Source organism: Streptopelia decaocto (assembly GCF_964273445.1).
Source record: "Streptopelia decaocto genome assembly, chromosome: 1".
NCBI classification, from domain to species: domain Eukaryota; kingdom Metazoa; phylum Chordata; class Aves; order Columbiformes; family Columbidae; genus Streptopelia; species Streptopelia decaocto.
In genome coordinates, this window is record NC_138663.1 from 15,061,398 (window position 1) to 15,080,259 (window position 18,862).

An 18,862-nucleotide genomic window follows, 5' to 3' on the forward strand; every position below is an offset into this window, starting at 1 on the left:
CATACACAAGAGGTGTTTATCCCATGCGGTTCAGCGAGAAGCATAAGGAACCTGGGTAAGCTTATCATATCACCAGTCCCAAAATCCCGTTACAGAATTTGCCAGCAGGAAATATCCACCTAGAAGGCAGCTGGGGCAACATAAGGTATCACTAGCTCTCTAAATACTTGTTTCTGTGCCAGGAAGCTGCTTTCCTGTAGGAAAGTGAATAGAAAAGAGATGTGTTCAACTAATACCGTACCCAAAAGTAATCACTCTTTAATCGAGGCGCTGCCTGAGAGCAATTCCCTACTAAGCCCACACAGACCCAAGCAGGGCAGCAGCGCTGCCACTAACTGAGCCCCCCACACTCACCTGCCCAGCTCATTACAGGTGTGCAGATGCACAACGCCACCACCTGCTAGGAGCTTGAGAACAACAGCTATTTCCCACTGTAACATCAAAAAATTGCAAGAAAGCACAAGCTACACAAAAAGATAAATTAAAGTATGTTGAAAAATAGCAAAGAATCATCACATCCAAGCCTTAGTTCCTCTCTGATCCATAAACTCATACACAACATGCAGAAATAAAAATGACACCAGTTGCAAGAATGAACAAAATGGCCTAGAAGTTAAAGAAGTGTGAATATACAGCATTTGATAATCAAACACAGGCTTTTTGCTCTGACTGTCACAGGCTGGCATCATTTCAGACACAGCACAATCAGACCCTGAGGGAGAGCAACGACTTCTGGTGCTCTGCCGAAAACCCTGAGGACAATTCAAACGTAGCTACTGATGAGCCCTGGAGGGAGATGCAGCAAGCTTTCCTCAGGCAAGGATGTTGCCATCATCAGCCTGGGTAAAAGTGAGCTAGAAACAGGAGTACAGGATGGAGACAGGTATTTACAATCAATCTGGGTACAAATTAATACAGCTCATTGAAATCAAAGTTTCACCAGCTTCATTCAGTACCTGTTTCTTTTAGTGAGTGCTTCAATGTTTGCAAACTGCAACAGCAGGGAATAGCATCCAAAAAGTCAACAAAAAAAATGCTGAAGTGTTAAGACTGACTTAAAGCAAGTGCCAGAGAAGTCCAGGTGAATTTTGAAATTCAGTATCTTCTGTTCGAAAAAGATAAGAAATACTCAACTAAGCTAATTATGTAACAAATTTTTCAAGATATATTGCATTTACACCTGACTTTATATTTATGCTTTTCAGGAAACCAATAAAGATAATTTTTCCAAACTGAAGTCTCATTCTCATTTCCCCGGTGCAGAAATCATTCTCTTCAGATGGTATTTATGTCATGTCTTTCCACTAGTCATCTTTGTTGAGAAGAAACATATATACATCTTTCACACTGACAATGCCAGTCTTTAAGAAAAATCAAATCACTTGAAAGAAAACTTTTAAATAGACAAATCAGAATTATACCATCAAAAAGATATTGGCATCTCCTGTGAATAAAACATTTTCCTTTTGTGTTTATGTCATTAACAAACATAATTACATACCAGCACTGTCATCTTAATTATGTTTATGGATTCCAGTTGAACACGAGCTTGGACTGTTCCAAAGTGCACAGATACATTATGTCCAATCAACTAAAACTGTTTTGTAGAAACAAACAAAAAAACCCCACCACAAACCAACAAACCCTAAGCAATGCAAAATACGACTTAAGCAAAACACAGTATATTCAAGAGATTTCTGAAAAATTAAACTAGTAATTTCAGCAACACTGCAACAGTCTTTAGCAACATCTAGACATATCTGCCAAACGTAACTAGCATGAGGCCCATAAAACTAAGAAAAAAGACACTGACAAAGGATATACTTATTACAATACTGTTACTTTCTTTTTCTTGTATTTCGTAACATGTTTTGCCCCTTAAATTTAACATAAATAGTGCATTTCATGATTTCCAGCAATTGTGTGTTAAGATGTGCATTTGAAGTCAAGTCAACATACAAAATAAAAGCTGACTTACAAACTCTCAAGTTTTCACCTTCCTATCCAGTTAAGTGATTCACTCCAAATCAATCACCGCCACTGACACTTTATCAACATCACCCACACATCTACACAACAGCAATTTAAATCCTCCAATCTGGCACAAGAAAGCTAGTCTGTATTTCACTGAAGTTCTAGCAATTTCTATTAAAATGCCGTGAAATAACACTGTAATTGAGAGTAGACTTCTGCATTACTATGAAATTACAGGATTGAAGGCTAACAACAGTGACAAACATGCCAAAAAAACCCACCAACTATAAAGAAACTTTAAGACTTTCAATCTTCACACTTATGAAACTTCGGACTCAAAAATCAGGAAGACTTGATTTAAAAAGGACTAGATTATTTGGGGGAAAATAAAAAGTATCAATACCTTCCTCCTCTGATTAATTAAACCACTCACTGTGATCCATTTACATTTGGCTTTAACAAATCCCTAGTGCAAAAGTATGTTAGAGAATATAATTTTTAGTTTACCATTGCAAAGCTATTTTTAAACAACATACATTTTATTACAGTGAAAATACAAACTACTTTTCATAATCCTCCAAAGCAGTCTGTGACTGAACTCTGCCAACAGACTGAGTATGAAAATCCTGTCGATACCTTTCTCTAAGAATTCTGCATAATCCTGCTTCCAGAAAAATCACTTTTACTTAGCACGAATTACTTTCTTTTTTCATTGCCTACTGATTCTTCAGTATCTGGGTCATACAGTAGGCTACCAGAACTACTTGAAAAGCTACAACATAAATTGAAGTACTATAGCCTGTGATCCTCCTATCCAACCAATGCAAGAAACAAATCAACAGGAAACACAAAATATATTCAGGTGGGGCTAAAATGGATGGAGAAAACATTCCGTTTGATAGTACTGAACACTTGCAGTACGCCAGTAAACACTGAGGTTTACATCTGTATAAAAATAGCTGTAGCCCACTAATTATCATGATTTGTATATCCTAACAAAAATGCAGTGCAACGTGTTTTGCAATAGAATCCTTGTGCCCCAATATCCATGCTGACAGTTAACTGCATTAAACTCAGAATTAGTTTTTACCCATCTCTATTTACATTACAATACGATAGTTCTCATTTCCTTTAAAAACATAACACTTTAAGTATTTAATCCATATCCTCCTTGTTCTTTGTAAAAAATTTTCATTGCCAAACTCCTATCAATGAGCTACTCGATAAGCCAATTGTTCAATTTTTTTTCTGTAATTCTGAGTATCTATGGTTTGCATTCTATTATTTAGAATGGGCTGGTATCAGCTTAAAACATACAAGTCAAAAGTAAAAATAACTTTCCAGATGTTTAACTATGGAGAAACTGTTCAAATTTTCCCAGTTCTTATCTCACAGCAGTTTCTGCACAAACCAAAATGATGGTTTTGTTAGCAATGAATAAAGATGAGACTGCCCAAGGAAAGGGAAAGTTTCGATATTACTTGGCAGACGACAAGGTTATCACATCATTAAATAACTCAGTAAAAAGCTTTATTTGTCACAATTAAGGCTATGAATTTACCATAAATAAACAAGTAAACAACCCAACCAACCCAAATCTTATTTTAGGTCATATGTGAAGTAATACAGAAAAGCAATCATATAGAAGACAAGGGCAGTGGGGGGGAAGAGAATAAAAGAGGATGGACCATATCTGAACACTCTTGCCCTTGAGAAGTCCAGTGAGGAGCTGGCAGGAGCCTGGGAAGACAGATCCTAAAGCAACTCACACCTGTCCAGGGGAAAGGCCCGACCAGAGCTATTTGCAGTAAAGGGCAGGAGTCTTCAGATGCCAGGCAATGCGACCTGGGAAAAAACTGCAGAGCCCAGAAAACTAATAAAGTTGTTATAATGTGCATAAAGACTTTTTTTTCCAAGTTATATTTTAGGTATGGCATTGTTGCCCTAAAAAAATAATGTCTGTGATCAGGCTGCTCTCTGAAGAATTCTGTATTTGGCTGCAATCGAGGCTGACGGTTGGACTGAATACCCTCCTTTTAGTCCAAGTAAAAAAGGAACATTAGGTCTTTCACACAACAGCTGTAAAAAAAAAAAAAAACACCAAAAAAAAACCAACACCACAAACCAAAACAAAACCACACTGTCCAAAGCACTGACAAATCAAATCCAGTCAGTCAAACTGTAAAGCATGTGAAGAATTAAGAATTTGATAAATAACAATTATGAAATTAAAGGTGTTAGGGAAAATGGTTGCAGTCATATATGCCTCTGTGTTTTAAGCAGGAAAAAAAAATAGCAAAAATGCTGTGCCTAAGGCCTCATGAACAAGAGTTGTGTGGAAGTTTTTTGGGTACTGGGTTTTGGTTTGGTTTTTTTTAGTACAGTGCCTGCTAGACAGGCAGACTTGAAAACATCAGCAAAATAGCTGCTTGTTGGACTTTGTTTCTACTCTGCTCATGCAAACAGAGCTCTGTTTACATTCTTTGTAAATAAACAGGACTGCACATACACAAAAAAGTCTCACAACCCTCAAATCACATAATCTATTTCTCTTCCTGAGAGAAGCAACTTGGCAAAGCCTCAAGTACTAGCTAGCTTGTGGGCTCTGACAATAGAAATAATACATGCCAGGTTTTCTGAATACAGATGTCAGCCAAATATTGGCTAATACATTGTGGGTCTGTGTTTTTTGCCTGCTCAGCTACCTTGCAAAGGAATTGAGCAATCTCTTGACGCTGGCAGATCAAATTAACAACTGGCCTTCCTATCCACCTTGGAGACATCACTCCCCTTCTAAACAAGGATATACAATAGCTTTTCGTTTTTCTTAAACGGGCCCAAGAACTACTTTTTATTGCTATTATCAGACCGGAACGCACAGAGGCAGGATTTGTAGTCTGAGTTGATTTATGCTCCAGAACGCCCTACTATTATTATGCATCCCTGTGCTATCTTACCTCAAATGGGTTTTGCAACAAGCACAGAGGACAAGTTCAGCAGAGTAAGTAGCGCTACTTGCTTGCAGTCATTGCTCAGCTTTGCCTTCATTAGATGTATGAGCCTAACATCTCCAGCAGGTGTAGGTCTAAAGCATAGAGTATAAATTTAACACATTGTAAGAAGATACCTCAGTTTTCCTTTCCAGAAATATAGGTCTATAAACTGAATAGGAGTTAAGTAGCAGGCAAAACTCAGCATTGCTAAATTTCTATGAGACTGAGAAGCAGTAGCAAAGGAACTGCACGTTTTGTATCCTCAGCTGATCTCAATCTTTTGGATGCCCTTGTCAGACGCCAAAAACCCAAACAGACCTAGATCCAGTTTTGACAGGTGCTATTAGGCCCCTGGGAGACCAGTGTTAGGTTATCTGATTAAAGGCTAACCATAATAGAAACAGATCCAGCGAGGATCAGCAGAAAAACATCAGGTAGAGAAACCCTAACAAACTAATCAGTGAAAATGGAGCACCTGAATCAACTTCCCTCAAAACCATCAATTAGATCATATTCCCTTAGTGTGAAACCCACCAAGAAGAGTTAAGCAGGAAATACCTTGAAAACTAAAGGTTACTGCCTTAGGAGTACAGGACTTATTATGGGATGCAGAGAGGAAGAACATTTTGGGATTGTGTAAAACTTAACGTGGGATTGTAAGAATACACAAAACATTATGAAATGTTTAGGGTAAGGCAGCAGAGGGGGAGAAAGACAGAGATAAAAGTGGATAGGGGAGAAACAAGCATGGGAAAACAGCAGTGAAAGAGAATAAATGGAGTAGGTCAAGCACAAATGGGTGGATGATCAGTGCACTTGTTGGAGCGCTGCCCTTGATCACAACGGTCTATCCTATATCGTTTTTAACCCTATTTCTGCCTTCTTTGTGAATACACTTTCTATTCTGTGTATTTATGAACTCAAGCCAACTTCAAGCTAGACTGGCCAGCAAGTAGATAAGAGGTCTAAATATTAATACTAGCAACTAAAGTGAGCAGACAAACCCCAGGGGCTCACAAGTCTAGCTGCCAACAACTGGGGGACACCAATGGGTCAAGGCTTCAGCAACTACACAGACCATTTAAAATCGGCTACTGGGGAGACCCATATAGTGTGTGTGTGAGTTTGTGTTGAAAATTCCACTTGTGGACATCCATGCTGCGGAGCTGGAAACTAGGAACCAGACTGGGCTGTCCATGCACTTGAGTGCCCTGTGTACGTTTATGTGGGTGCTAATAAAAGCACTGTTTTGAGTCTCTGTTGATCAGTGTGGCCAGCTGCGTACTCATTTTCTCCATGGGAGCGTGTGTACATGCACGCACACCTATAGGGAATAAGCACTCGGTCTCATTAGTGGCTGGCCCTCGGGACACAGAACCGCGGCCGCCTTGCACTCACCTATTTAGCTGGGACAGGAGAGACATCCCTGGGACCCAGCGCCCTCTGCATCTAGTTACCTCTGACAACTGGTGTGGCTAAAAGGACACACACCTTTAGCACGTTTCTTAGCAAAGCTACTAGTAACACTTTGAAGGTGAAGTGTAAAAAGCTGCCTTACGTTCGAGTTTGGGGTAGTCTATGCCTGTTTTTTGCTAAGGCTTTTTGTAAGCCACCGAGTATTTATACGATAGCAAAAAAATGTATTAGCATTCTCAGGCACCATTCTACTTCAATTGCATGTCCTCTGGTTCTTTTAATAGCCCTTGAAATTCCTATGTGCTAAACACATTTGAAAGGAATCTCAACTGGTTCTTTCCTACATGTTTTCAAGTCAGGACTCAAGTGCACACCGTTACAACAGTAATGTTATACAGAAGAGTAACACAAATAAAGCAAAAACACAGATGAAACAAAGTAGATGTAAATTAAATTACAGGAACACATTTACTAAGTTTGCCTTGGAGAAACTTGTAAACAGATTTCCAATGAAGAGCAACAGCCCCTTTAAATACTAGTAGTCTGCACAAAGTATCATGCGTTCTCTGGCAGTACACCACCGCCAGGGAGCCCAAGGAACGGGGTCTACATTAATTCATCATCACAGTAATCCACCCACAGACATCATGAGTACTTGTGAGAAAGGAAGACTTTTCTTCCTCGATCACCAAGAATTTCTCTGCAAGATCACCAATAATTTCTTTGTGAGTTCTACATTCTTTTGCTTCTATTGCATTCAGAGGAAGACTGTGTCTTTTTTCATTTGGCTTTCTAAACTAATACTGAAACATTAATTACTTGGGAAGGAGCCAAGTGAGACTTCAAACTAAGTATATAAAGACTGTTTGCACTCTTATTTATATTACATTAGAATTAATTTTTTTAATTGATAAAAATGTACTTCAGAATCATTGTGGTTGACCATCTTTTTCATATCTCGTAGGGAAGTCTCGGTCCAAAGCTGTATTACAGCCTTCTCGGAAGCAGACACCGCTCACAGCTAAGACACCAGGCAGCAGTGGAAATTCCTGATTCTTGTCACATACGCAACAGGAGCTGTCAGAAGGGCTTTACACTGTCATACTGGGGATGACAAAGCACCACTCTGAGGAAACCACTACACGTGGTCTGCTATGGGTAAAGTAATCCTTTTATAGAAGGACTCATAAAGAACAGAGCTAATTCCAAACATCTTCCATTCTAGTTCATGGCATGGAATAAACAGAGGTTGATAGTCTGTTCGGTATATGGGCATAACAGGAACTGAATGCTTCTGTGGACATTGGCCATAGCAGCTGAAGATGACAGACAACAAGAACATGCAGGTCCTGATGCTGGATACAGAATAATAAAACAGCTGTCCACTGAAATCCATAGGAATTTCAGATCCCTTTTCCACCTCCACACACACAAAAATAATCCCGCTGCTGGATATTCTGATAAAGAGGTTACCAAAATTAAATAATACCGTCTCTTTATAGTAGTATTAATGACAAAAACAGTTCTCCCAGTTTCTGCTTGAACTACTGCTAATATTTAAGTTTTGACAATATGGAACAAACATGTAGCTTAAGAAGAGTTTCTGCACTCATAGGGCATTCTTTGACCCTAAAAAAGATAAACAAGATACACTCTATCCTCATGCCCAGTAATACCAAGCAACAGAAGTGAGGACAAGTCCTTCCCTTCTCAGTAAGGCTGTGAACAGCCCAGTAGATTTGAGGCACAGGAAGTTGTTTCATGAAAACAAAGCACTGAGTTCTTAAAATGTTTCATGTTACTCCAATGATATTTTGCCAAATAAGAATTAGCTTTAAGAAATTCTCTTCCATGGAATCATGCTGCTCCAAGTTTTGGAAAAAAAGTCTTCAAGATTAACTAGCACAACATTAAAATACAGATGTTTCACAAGCTTTCAAGAGAAGAAAATACGATCTTTTAGTAAATGAGCTATCACCAATTTACAGTAATTTGTTGTTCCAGAAGACAAGATAAAGTTAGAATTAGGACACATTTATCAGTACAGAGAGGTTATTTCAAGTGCCTTCTGAGCATCTTATTAAAAACAACAGTCAAAATTTCATACAAATGTAACATCTACATGGGATGTGGTTCTAGTCTCCAACATTCTCCAGTCACGTAAGAGAAGCAATCCACCAGCCTAATTGACCTAAAGTTATAATCAGAGGAGGAAAGCTGTGTAGACAAACTTGGTAAAGAACTGGCACTCCTTTGTTTGTAGCATATATGAACGGCAGAGCTTGCAGCTGCACACATTTGTTTGTAATTGGAGCTTTAAAGAATAAAAAGAAATTAAAAAAAGCAAAGCAAAAGAAAACAGCTATTCACTACCCATCTAGTCAGCAGCATGAGTTAGGCATCCTAGATGAGATGACTTGCATATTTGTTTTTAAGGTAACAGTGACTGGATTTTGTCAGAGAGTTTACCCAAGCCTAAGGGTGAGTGTCTTGAAGAAAATACAGAAGCACCTGGGGCAGATCCTGGCTCAGGAGTGTAAAATTCCTACAAACAGGACGAGTAAAAGACCTTCTGGTCACAACACCCTTTGGACAGAAAATGTATTTTTCAATCAAACAGAAAGACTGACAGATATCCTCCAAACTGTATGGCAGGATTCACTGCAACTCACAAGCTAAGAGATGCCACAAATTCCTGATAATATGCTTATAATGCAGAAAATATGCAACAAAATGGAACGCTTATATTGGCATGCACTTCCTTAACCTGTTGCTTAGCATCTCTTGGTAACTACCTCAATTGTGGATCAATTAAAATACACATTTCACATCACAGTAAGTTTGCTGACTTACATGAACATCTAAATATTTTGTTATTCATCTGTAAGTATAGAATGCAAAGATGGAGAAAACCACAATGGAAATTATCCTGTAACACAGCACAGCAAAAGAAATGCAGTCACTCAGCATAAGTTCACACTGTTTTATGTAATTTATCAGGTAATGTTCCCTCACCATCTGTCTAGGGGCCTGGAGTGGACATTTTAACAAAGACATGATCAAGATGGCGATTAGGCAAAAAGTTTCAAGTCATGTGATTAAATATAAAAGTACCTTATTTTTTTTACACATAGCAGAAATTCCAGGCAGACACAAAACCAGACAAAATCTATCACTAAAAAATAAAATACACTCCAAATTCTAAATCTGTTCAAAGCCTGCTGATAAACTGATATAGACACCACCAGCTCTAAAAAATGAAAGTGTCCCCTAAAAACATCACCTTGAGTGAAAAAGCTGCTCCACAAGTGGCTGCTTCTGCATCCACTATTTCCATATTTTTTCCTTCTTTCCTTCTACACAAGCACAACAGCAACTTGCAGCATACCTTGTCTCCACATCCCTTTCACACTTCACTTAAAGGCTTTGCACACTAAAACAATGAGCTTGTGAAACTTTCAATACAAAAAATACACAAAACATAGGATTTGTTTTGTTCCCATTTTAGTAATCTAGAATTAAGTATTTAGTCTAAGATAGCTATATATGCACATTGTCACCAGACTTTGGCAGTGAAATGAAGTGTTTCTTTGGAAAAATATCTTAGGACCCACATTAAGACAGGATTATTTCCTCCCTATTTCCCAGATAAAATACAACAAATAGCAGTATTAGTCTGAAATTTGGGAAAAATAAAAAAAGGAAAAAACATACACAGTTCATTGTTAACATGTATTACTTTAAACAAAACTGAAAAACTAAAGTCGTATGACTAGTAAAAATAAATGTGAACTGTCCTGAAATGGAAGTTAGGCAAGATTTCTTTTACACTAAAAAAAAGAAAAAAAAGAAAACACCACCACCCACAAAAACAACACGAGGGAAGACAGATCAAGATGATATTTTTAAAATACATTTAAAAGTTAGTGGAAATGATGAAATTATTCTTGTATTTTTTGCTTCAATGTTCATTACATAAGAAACAATAGAATTGTTATCTTACAATGCCCTATTATCTAGTAATTATTCCAAAACATTTATCTTACACACAGCAACATCAGCTCATACTGAATGTTGTGAGCTGATGGTATGTCTACTTTTAAACATGTGTTTCATTTCTGTAATTCGTTACAAGTGACATTTCTGTTTTGGGAGAAGTAGAGCATCCACAATTAAAATTAAAAAAACACGTGTGCGCACACACACAAAACCCACAACAAACACACAACACCACGAAAAAAAAAAAAGCATTCCCAAACCTGATGGAATTTTTCAGCATCACAACCTGTTTCACAATGCCTCATATCAACTAACATTAGATCTCTTAGAAAATGAAGCAGAGGGTACTCAGTCTCCATCTTTTTTCTTCCTCCTCATTATTTTAGATTTCTTTCTCCTTTAACCCTGACTGCATTCTTGGAATGACCTGATGAGGAAACCATGTAGAAGCATTGAAAAATACATTAATTTGCTCTATAAAGATAAATAACAAAGAAAGAGAGGTATACATAGCCCAAGGCTAAAAAAAAATAACAACTGTCCTTAAATCTTGCTTGCACCACCCCACCCCAAATACTTCTACACATTGAATAACACAAACTTTGCTGTCCTACTGTCTATTGAAAGTATCTTCCCTTTACTGCTATTTATAAAAGCCCTCCAAATCATGAAAATTGAATTATATACACACCACTGATCTACTTTAAGACTGCTCATGAGTGGCTGCTATTATTTTTTTGAAAAAAACACTGAAGCAGAAATTCATTTTAAAGAAACGTGCATTTGCAGCTGTTACAAAAAGACAGGAAAAGAGCACATCAAATACTTCAGACTTTTCAGCCTTGCTAGTAAGCTTTACCAGTAAATATCTTGTGGTCAAACTGCATTGCTAAGATGACATATTATAAATTTAGAACCCAAAAGCAAAGCTAAAAAAAAAATACCAATTTCTTTGTCCTAAAGTACGGGAAAGAAAAATACTGTATACTTTAGGTTTGCAGTCTAAGAAGTAGAAAGTGATCCAGGAGGAAGAACCAACTTTTCTCAAAACAAATGAAACAGAAACTTAAAAGTATCTCCACAAAGCCCTTAAAAATTTTAATTAAAAAAAAAAAAAATAAAAATCTGTACAGCTCAAAGGGCTGACTGTACTGTATATGAGAAGAGCGCATAACTCATACAACAGAAATTAAAATATTTTTGCTTTCTTAGGGGTCTTGAAAGATCATCCTCCTCCATCTGGCTGCTGCTACTCGCGCTTTCTAATGACATGGCAGGGTTTGGACAAGTAACCTCACGCAGCCTTCCCTGGAACATAAAGAACGCAGGGATACATGGTAGTTAAATTACTGCTTATTAGATAAAGAAACCAGGCATGTGTCACATCATAAGCATGCTGGAGGAAACCATTTCCACGGTATACCTAAAGCTCAGACATCCAAACAAATCAATTCAGTGTAACAGGCTCCATCCAGTCAGTTACCTGATCCACCGTAACCTCCACGTGCACACGCCCATCGTCGTTACCCAGGCTACCTTATCAACAGGGAACGACTTTGTCACAGGCTGCTAACGCTTGCACTGCACAGGCAGCGTTCACCACGCAGGAATTTCGGACTTACAGATGCTGTCTGGGTCTGCTTAATTAAATATCCTGTAACACATCAAAACACTGTTATCTTATCCCTCCATCTGCAGTTACAGTCTTTCTAGGGGGCAGGTGAGGAGAAAGGAGCGATGAATCTCACTACAAAAAAAATGTCTCGGGTTTGTGCTGATCTACTTTTCAAGGCAGCAATGTCTCTACCATGTCAGAGGATCCTCAACAAAAGGGTTCATGTCTCACTTTCTTGCCAACATCTCCTAAAAGCCTCTTAAAAACATAACAACCAACTATCCTAAGAGAATGCTGTATGATTTCTAACATGTTGAGCTTCCATAAAAGCCAAACCATCCATTACATTTCAGATCACTTCTCTTTTTTTATTTCCTCTAGAATAGGACAACATGTTGGACTTAGCAAGCAAGCAGGAAAACCTACAAACACTGAACTCTCTTGTAAAAACAAAGACCAACCAAAGAAAGAGGCAAGTGATGGGCTTCTCTCTCGTTCCTCCTCTATTCCCGTTTCACTAGTTTCTGTAAATGCAGGGAGCACCTCCTCTCCTCTCCCCTCCCTTCCCGCTGTGCAAGTGCTGTCTGGCAGCCTCTGCTAGCGTGGAAAACAAGGAACAAGACATGGACACTTTCAGATCTTCCACCCAGTATTTCCACCCGGAGCACTCAAGCTTGTCAGAAGTCCAACCACTAGGAGCAAGGGTAAAAAGAGATAATAAAAAAATATGCAAGTGTGGATTATTCCCTTTATGTGTTTGTCAAAAACATGCATACTTTCATGTCTGTATGGTATGAACACACACTGCAGTTTTGCTATGCAGCAGATTGAGGACAGTTTTGCAGTTCAAACACTCAATACTATATTTTTTTTCCTTAAAAACGTCTTATACAGTAATTTTGAAAGGGTCTTGAAAGGAACTGGCATCTAATAGGACAGATAGCACTGTTTCATAATAGCTTGCAAAAAAAATTCAGTCTATTTTTAGACAGACAAAAAGAATGTGGTTATTTAAAAAAACAAAATCTCAGATAATATATAAAGTTGTTTCCATTTATAACTGGCCACGTACATTATGCAGCTGATGTGTCAAATCAATCTCCAGGTGAACAGTACCATATATTTAAATCCTCAAAAGAAATCTATATGCATATACAACATTCACATTTTAATCTTTATTGCAAGATAACACATCATGCTGTTATGAAATGTTACTTTTTAATGAAAAGCATTTGAATGGATCTCAGACAAATGATGCTTTTCCAGTTACATGTTATAATCCTTTACAGGGATGTATTCATCTAAGGACTACCATTAGTTCAACTATGAGCATGTTTTGCTCAAAACCAGACTGATCAGCTTTACCATACTGCATAAAATAGATAAAATAAATACCTATATTATATAATTAATTCCCCCACAGCAATGCCAACAAAAGCCCTCCAAAAAAACAAGTGAACACCTGTTTCCTTTACTATTTTCACCACATCATCCCCTCTGTTATTACCACCATTTTATTAGTATTGTGTTCAAAAATTTCAGGCATCAGGGTAGGATAGAGACAAACAAATAAACATTAACATTTTCTTTCATGATTCTTAATTTTGAATATATAAATAAATATATCTCACAGCTCTTCTTATATTTCTCCATTTTGGAAAGGTGACTTAACAACCCATTCCCCCCCACCATTTTCTGTATCTTTCATTGTTGATATTTTGTTATACAGCTGGTGAAAGGCAATGCATTCTGCTTCTACATCTTACACATATAGATCAAAATAAACTGTTCATTTTGTTTTTTAAAACCATGCATGCCACACAAGCACTCCTTCATTCTGAAAAATGCCTTTTAGTCTGTTTCCCTTAGACAGCTTTCAGTACATTATCATGTCTTTCTATGCTAAGCCATGCAATAAAATGTACTTTAGATAATAATTTAAACTAAACATACAGTTTTAGTGCTTAAAATTAATAATTATATTTTTTTTCCAACATCCAATATTAAAATGACAAAACAGAACATTCAGATGGTCGTTTGCATGCAGACAAAATGATTCCTGCAAATAATTTGGAAGAAAAAACATGATATTATATTGCTCTGGATTCAGGGAATTTTTAAAATAAAAATCTCCCTCAAAACCCAGTTGCAAGCAAAACAGAAGTGTGCAGGGCTGGACCATTTAAAATCATCAAAATAATCACCAGAAGGTGATATTTCACAACAGAAAACTTAAAGTGCATTTAGTACCTCGAAATACTTCTTTAAAACGAAACAGCTACTTGAAATTGTGATAATCTGATTGACAGATAAAATAATTGCTTTAAAAACACTTCTGAGTCATTTCGTCCTTACCTGCAGGCATGAACCATTACTGCATGCAGTGACTGCTCCATTTCCTAGCACAGACTTGAACACGGATCACATCTATCTTACAGAATGTGACTAATCGGAGGATTTTGCAAAGGAGCTACTTTGCAAAGGACACTCCCTTTCCACATAACAGGACATGAAGCGCTTCACCAAGTTATTATATTTCCTATGCATCTAAATTGAAAGGAACCCCTTTGCAACCGCGGAACGGTTTCCTGCAACACAACAAAAAACGCGAGTTCTTCAAAAATTCGAAACCGAGATGCTGTTGGCGTGACAGTGAAAAGGAGCAGGGTTTGCAACACCAGCACACACAAGCCAGCAGCCTGCTCTACGATGATTTGCATGCTGCAGCCCAGCAGGCTTCGTTTAAAAATAAAAAAAAATCAATAAATCTCTGCAAAAACGCACAAAGCTTAACCAAAAAGAGCCAATGGATACGGCACAATAACCAGCATGCAATAGGTGAAGGATAGCAGCAAACTTGACACGGAAAACGAGGCAGCCCTGCGCCGCTGCTGGCGGTCATGCGGGAGATGCAGCCGTACCTTTCTGAAGAGGACGACTTCTCAGAGTTAACTGACATCAGCAGCTCAATCTTCTGCTTGATTTCTGGAAAAATCAGAGAATATTCACAACCGAGACCGCCCGGCCCTCGCTCTCCAAAGTCTTATTAAGCGGAGGATTTGATTTCCCTCAGCCCTTTTGTTCGGGAGGAGGCCGCAGCAGCCTGGGTGCGGGTGCGAGGGCCGGCCCAGCCGCGCTCTGAGGGGACGAGGCGGGAGGCGGCGGGGCCGGGCCGGCCCGCGCACATGACCGGGCACGGCGGCGGGCGGAACCATTCCGCGGGCGGTGGGGGGGGGGCGCCTCTCCCCAGCCGGAGCCAACGCGGTTACCGGGCGAGTCCCAGCGCCAGCGCTGCCCGCGGGTGCGCGGAGGTGAGTTTCTAAGCGGGGGGGAAAGCGCCAAACAAAGGATTTATGTAACAGATTATCCTCACGGTTAGTTGTCTAAGCCGCAATGGGCACCCTCGGAAACCTTCAGATCAAAAGCCCTCAAAAATATGGCTCTTTGAATCATTCTTGTCACAAAGAATGAAGTATTAAATCACTACTTTCACACATGGGTTAGAAATCAGGCATGGGAAGCGCTACACACACCTGGATTGTATTTTTCAGTGCTCTATCTCCAATCTCCTCCAAATATACTTAGAAAAGTTATATTTATTTTTTTTTAAATATATATTAATTACCAGTCTAGCACTCATAAGGACCAAGTGTAAGCAGCCACCAGCCCAACCCGGGCTGATTCCCCATCACCGTGGTCCCAGCACAGCCCCGCATGGACACCTGGCCCAGGGCAGATGCCGCCTGTCCCTCGTCTCATCCCATCCAAGCAGAACAGAGACGCTGCCAAAAAATTAATTCACCAGAAGCTCTGAAATCAAGACATTTGAACCCCAAAAAATCAAAGAATAATGTCACAAATGTGACATCCTTGCCGGAGACCGTAGTGCCACTTGTGGAAATACTGCTAAACCGTGCACAACATTAAGACTACGTCCACTTGTTTACAACCAACATAAACTTCAACTCTTTGAGATTAACCATTCCACAACAGAAGAGCTTCAACCTGACTTCTTTTTCTTTTTTTTACATGTATTCCAGATAAAAAAAACTCAGAAATTTCTAAAAACACAAGAGGAGAAACCAGATTTTTTTTTCACATAAGTTAAAAAATTGTTCCTAATACATGAATGGGTTTACCCCCCTCACGTTCCTGTGGAAGGGCTACAAGTTAGCAGCGATCATCACCTGGTTAGGCGTATGCGACTTGTTCTTACCAAAACATGCAGACCAGAGAAGCCGACAAGAATATCCATTCTTGCATCCAAAGTACATTGCTCCTCAGAGCTTTCAAGAGATGTCTTTGAAATGTTCATATGACCACAACTGCCTCCAACACACGACTGCAAGGCCCATGTAAAACTTCTTTTAACATTGCCCATCCCAGGTCTTGAAAATAGCTATTACGGCTTCGAAAAATAGCTATTAAGTAAGACTTAGAACTGCACAGTGGCTAAGAACTTGAAACACCAAATATCCACCTGATCACTGAAAGGCCCAGTCACATTATAGTAAAAAAAAATTCTGACAACAATGTTGCACTGCATAAAGGCTCCATTAACAGTTTTAATAGCTCTTCATTTCCAACCATACAATCACACAGTTATTTTATAACAGATTTTTAGTGCAACATTTGACATTGGTGTTGATCATACAAATTATACAATGCACTGCATACATTGTTACTGATTTAAAAGATTATTTTAAACAAGTGGAGGAAGGCTAACCTTGTAATATTAGTGTTTTCATAACACAGTATTTTCCAACACATGTACATTTAAACTGTCTGAAGGCAGTGCAAAAGATCAAACAGATCAAAGAACAGTAGCATGGCAAGATCAAAAACTTCTACTGCAGCACTTAATCAGGTATTCAGAACACTGCAAAAATATTTATCTGAAAGAGATGGCCTTTAAGAACATTCAGAAAAAAAATATTACTTTGACAGGTCTCTGAATATAGACTATTTCATATAATATAGGTTAAAAGAAAGTATATGTGGGTTTTTTTTTAAGGACCAGCTCACCCACAATTCCTTACGGGTTGTCTCTTCATCCTCTGACCCAATATGGTTCAAAAGAACAGGATGCTTCATTACACATTCTGATGACACATTTATGTTGTCAGTACTAAATGCTAAAAGCTACAAAAGCTACACCACAGAAATTTTTGTGGGATGGAGTAGACTAAAGCTTTGGACAATTTTGTGGAGAAAGCTTACCCCTTTAGTACTCTACTCTTTTTTTTTTTTTTTTCCTTCTGTATGAAGGAATGTTGGAAAGCAGCTCTCTCAGTTGCTTACCCTCACTTTTGGACAGAGACAGAATTGACAATTTGGAGGTGCAAACCAAAGTTCATGTCCTCTACCACAGATCCTTGACACTGACTACATTCCTCAATCTCAAAATCCAACTTTTTTTTTTTTCTAATTTCATATAGAATTATAGAATTGCAAAATCATTTACGTTGGAAAAGACCTTTAAGATCATCAAGTACAACCGTTAACCTGACACTGCCAAGCCCACCTCCAAACCATGTCCCTAAGCACCACATCTACGTGTCTTTTAAACACCTCCAGGGATGGTGACTCCACCACTTCCCTGGGCAGCCTGTTCCAATGTCTGACAATTCTTTCTGTGAAGAAAGTGTTCCTAATATCCAATCTGAACTTCCTCCAGTGCAACTTGAGGCCATTTCCTCTTGTCCTATCACTTGTTACCTGCAAACAGAGACTGACACCCATTTCACTACAACCTCCTTTCAGGTAACTGCAGAGACTGGTAAAGTCTCCCTTCTCCGGGCCAAACAACCCGAGTTCCCTCAGCCACTCCTCATCACACTTGAGCTCCAGGCCCCTCACCAGCTTTGCTGCCCTTCTTTGAACTCTCTCCAGCACCTCAATGTCTTTTTTGTCACAAGGGACCCAAAACTGACACCAGGATTCCAGGTGAGGCCTCACCAATGCTGAGTCCAGGGGGACAATCGCTTCTCTAGTCCTGCTGGCCACACTATTCCTGATACAAGCCAGGATGCTGTTGGCCTTTTTGGCCACCTGGGCACACTGCTGGCTCATGTTCAGCTGCTGTCAATCAACACCCCCAGGTCCTTTTCCCCCAGGCACTTTCCAGCCACTCTTCCCTGAGCCTGTAGAGCTGCCTGGGGTTGTTGTGACCCAAGTGCAGGACCTGGCACTTGGCCTTGTTGAACCTCGTACAATTGGCCTCAGCCCAATGATCCAGCCGGTCCAGATCCCTCTGTATGACCTTCCTACCCTCCAGCAGATCAACACTCCCACCCAACTTGGTGACATCTGCAGACTTACTAGGGGTGCACTCAATCCCCTTATCCAGATCTTTGATAAAGAGATTAAACAAAACTGGCCCCAATACTGAGCCCTGGGGAACACCACTCGTGACCAGCTGCCAACTGAATTTGGCTCCATTCACCACAACTCTTTGGGTCCAGCCCTCCAGCCAGTTCTTTCCCCAGCAAAGAGTACACCCACCCAGGCCATGAGCTGCCAGATTCCCCAGGAGAATAACGCTAACAACACACTACAAGATTTTAAAAGTAAAATCCAAAATATAAGTTACTTCACTGCAAATGTGAAATCTGGATGTTCTAAGAGGTACACAAAGACATTTCTCCCTGATGGCACTCCAGCACATAATTTAGTTTCGCAACAAAGATTTATTTAATATAGTGGTAAGAAAAATTTAAATAAAATGAGACTTCCCAGAAAAAAAAAAAAAATCTAGCATCATTAATGAGTGTTTCATTCCACATGCTGGTAAAACTTCCACCACAACATTTTGGGGTTTTTCTTGCTTTCCCTTCTCTGCTTCTCTCCTGTTATTTTGACATAT

General features: G+C 39.1%; 1 protein-coding gene across 6 annotated transcripts in view; it reads right to left on the minus strand.

Moving 5' to 3' along the window:
* The window catches only part of SRPK2 (SRSF protein kinase 2), a 142,216-nt gene that overhangs the window by 79,256 nt on the left and 44,098 nt on the right, over nucleotides 1–18,862 (minus strand). For 2 of the 6 annotated variants that reach the window (XM_082046951.1, XM_082046950.1), the window contains exon 2: nucleotides 14,919–14,982. The exons of 3 other annotated variants lie outside the window; for them this stretch is intronic. In XM_082046951.1, the coding sequence (XP_081903077.1) occupies nucleotides 14,919–14,956 (38 nt within the window). In that variant the 5' untranslated portion in view covers nucleotides 14,957–14,982. Of the gene's footprint in view, nucleotides 1–14,352; nucleotides 14,409–14,918; nucleotides 14,983–18,862 lie in introns of those variants that run through there. One more of the 6 variants, XM_082046949.1, reaches the window with a different exon arrangement.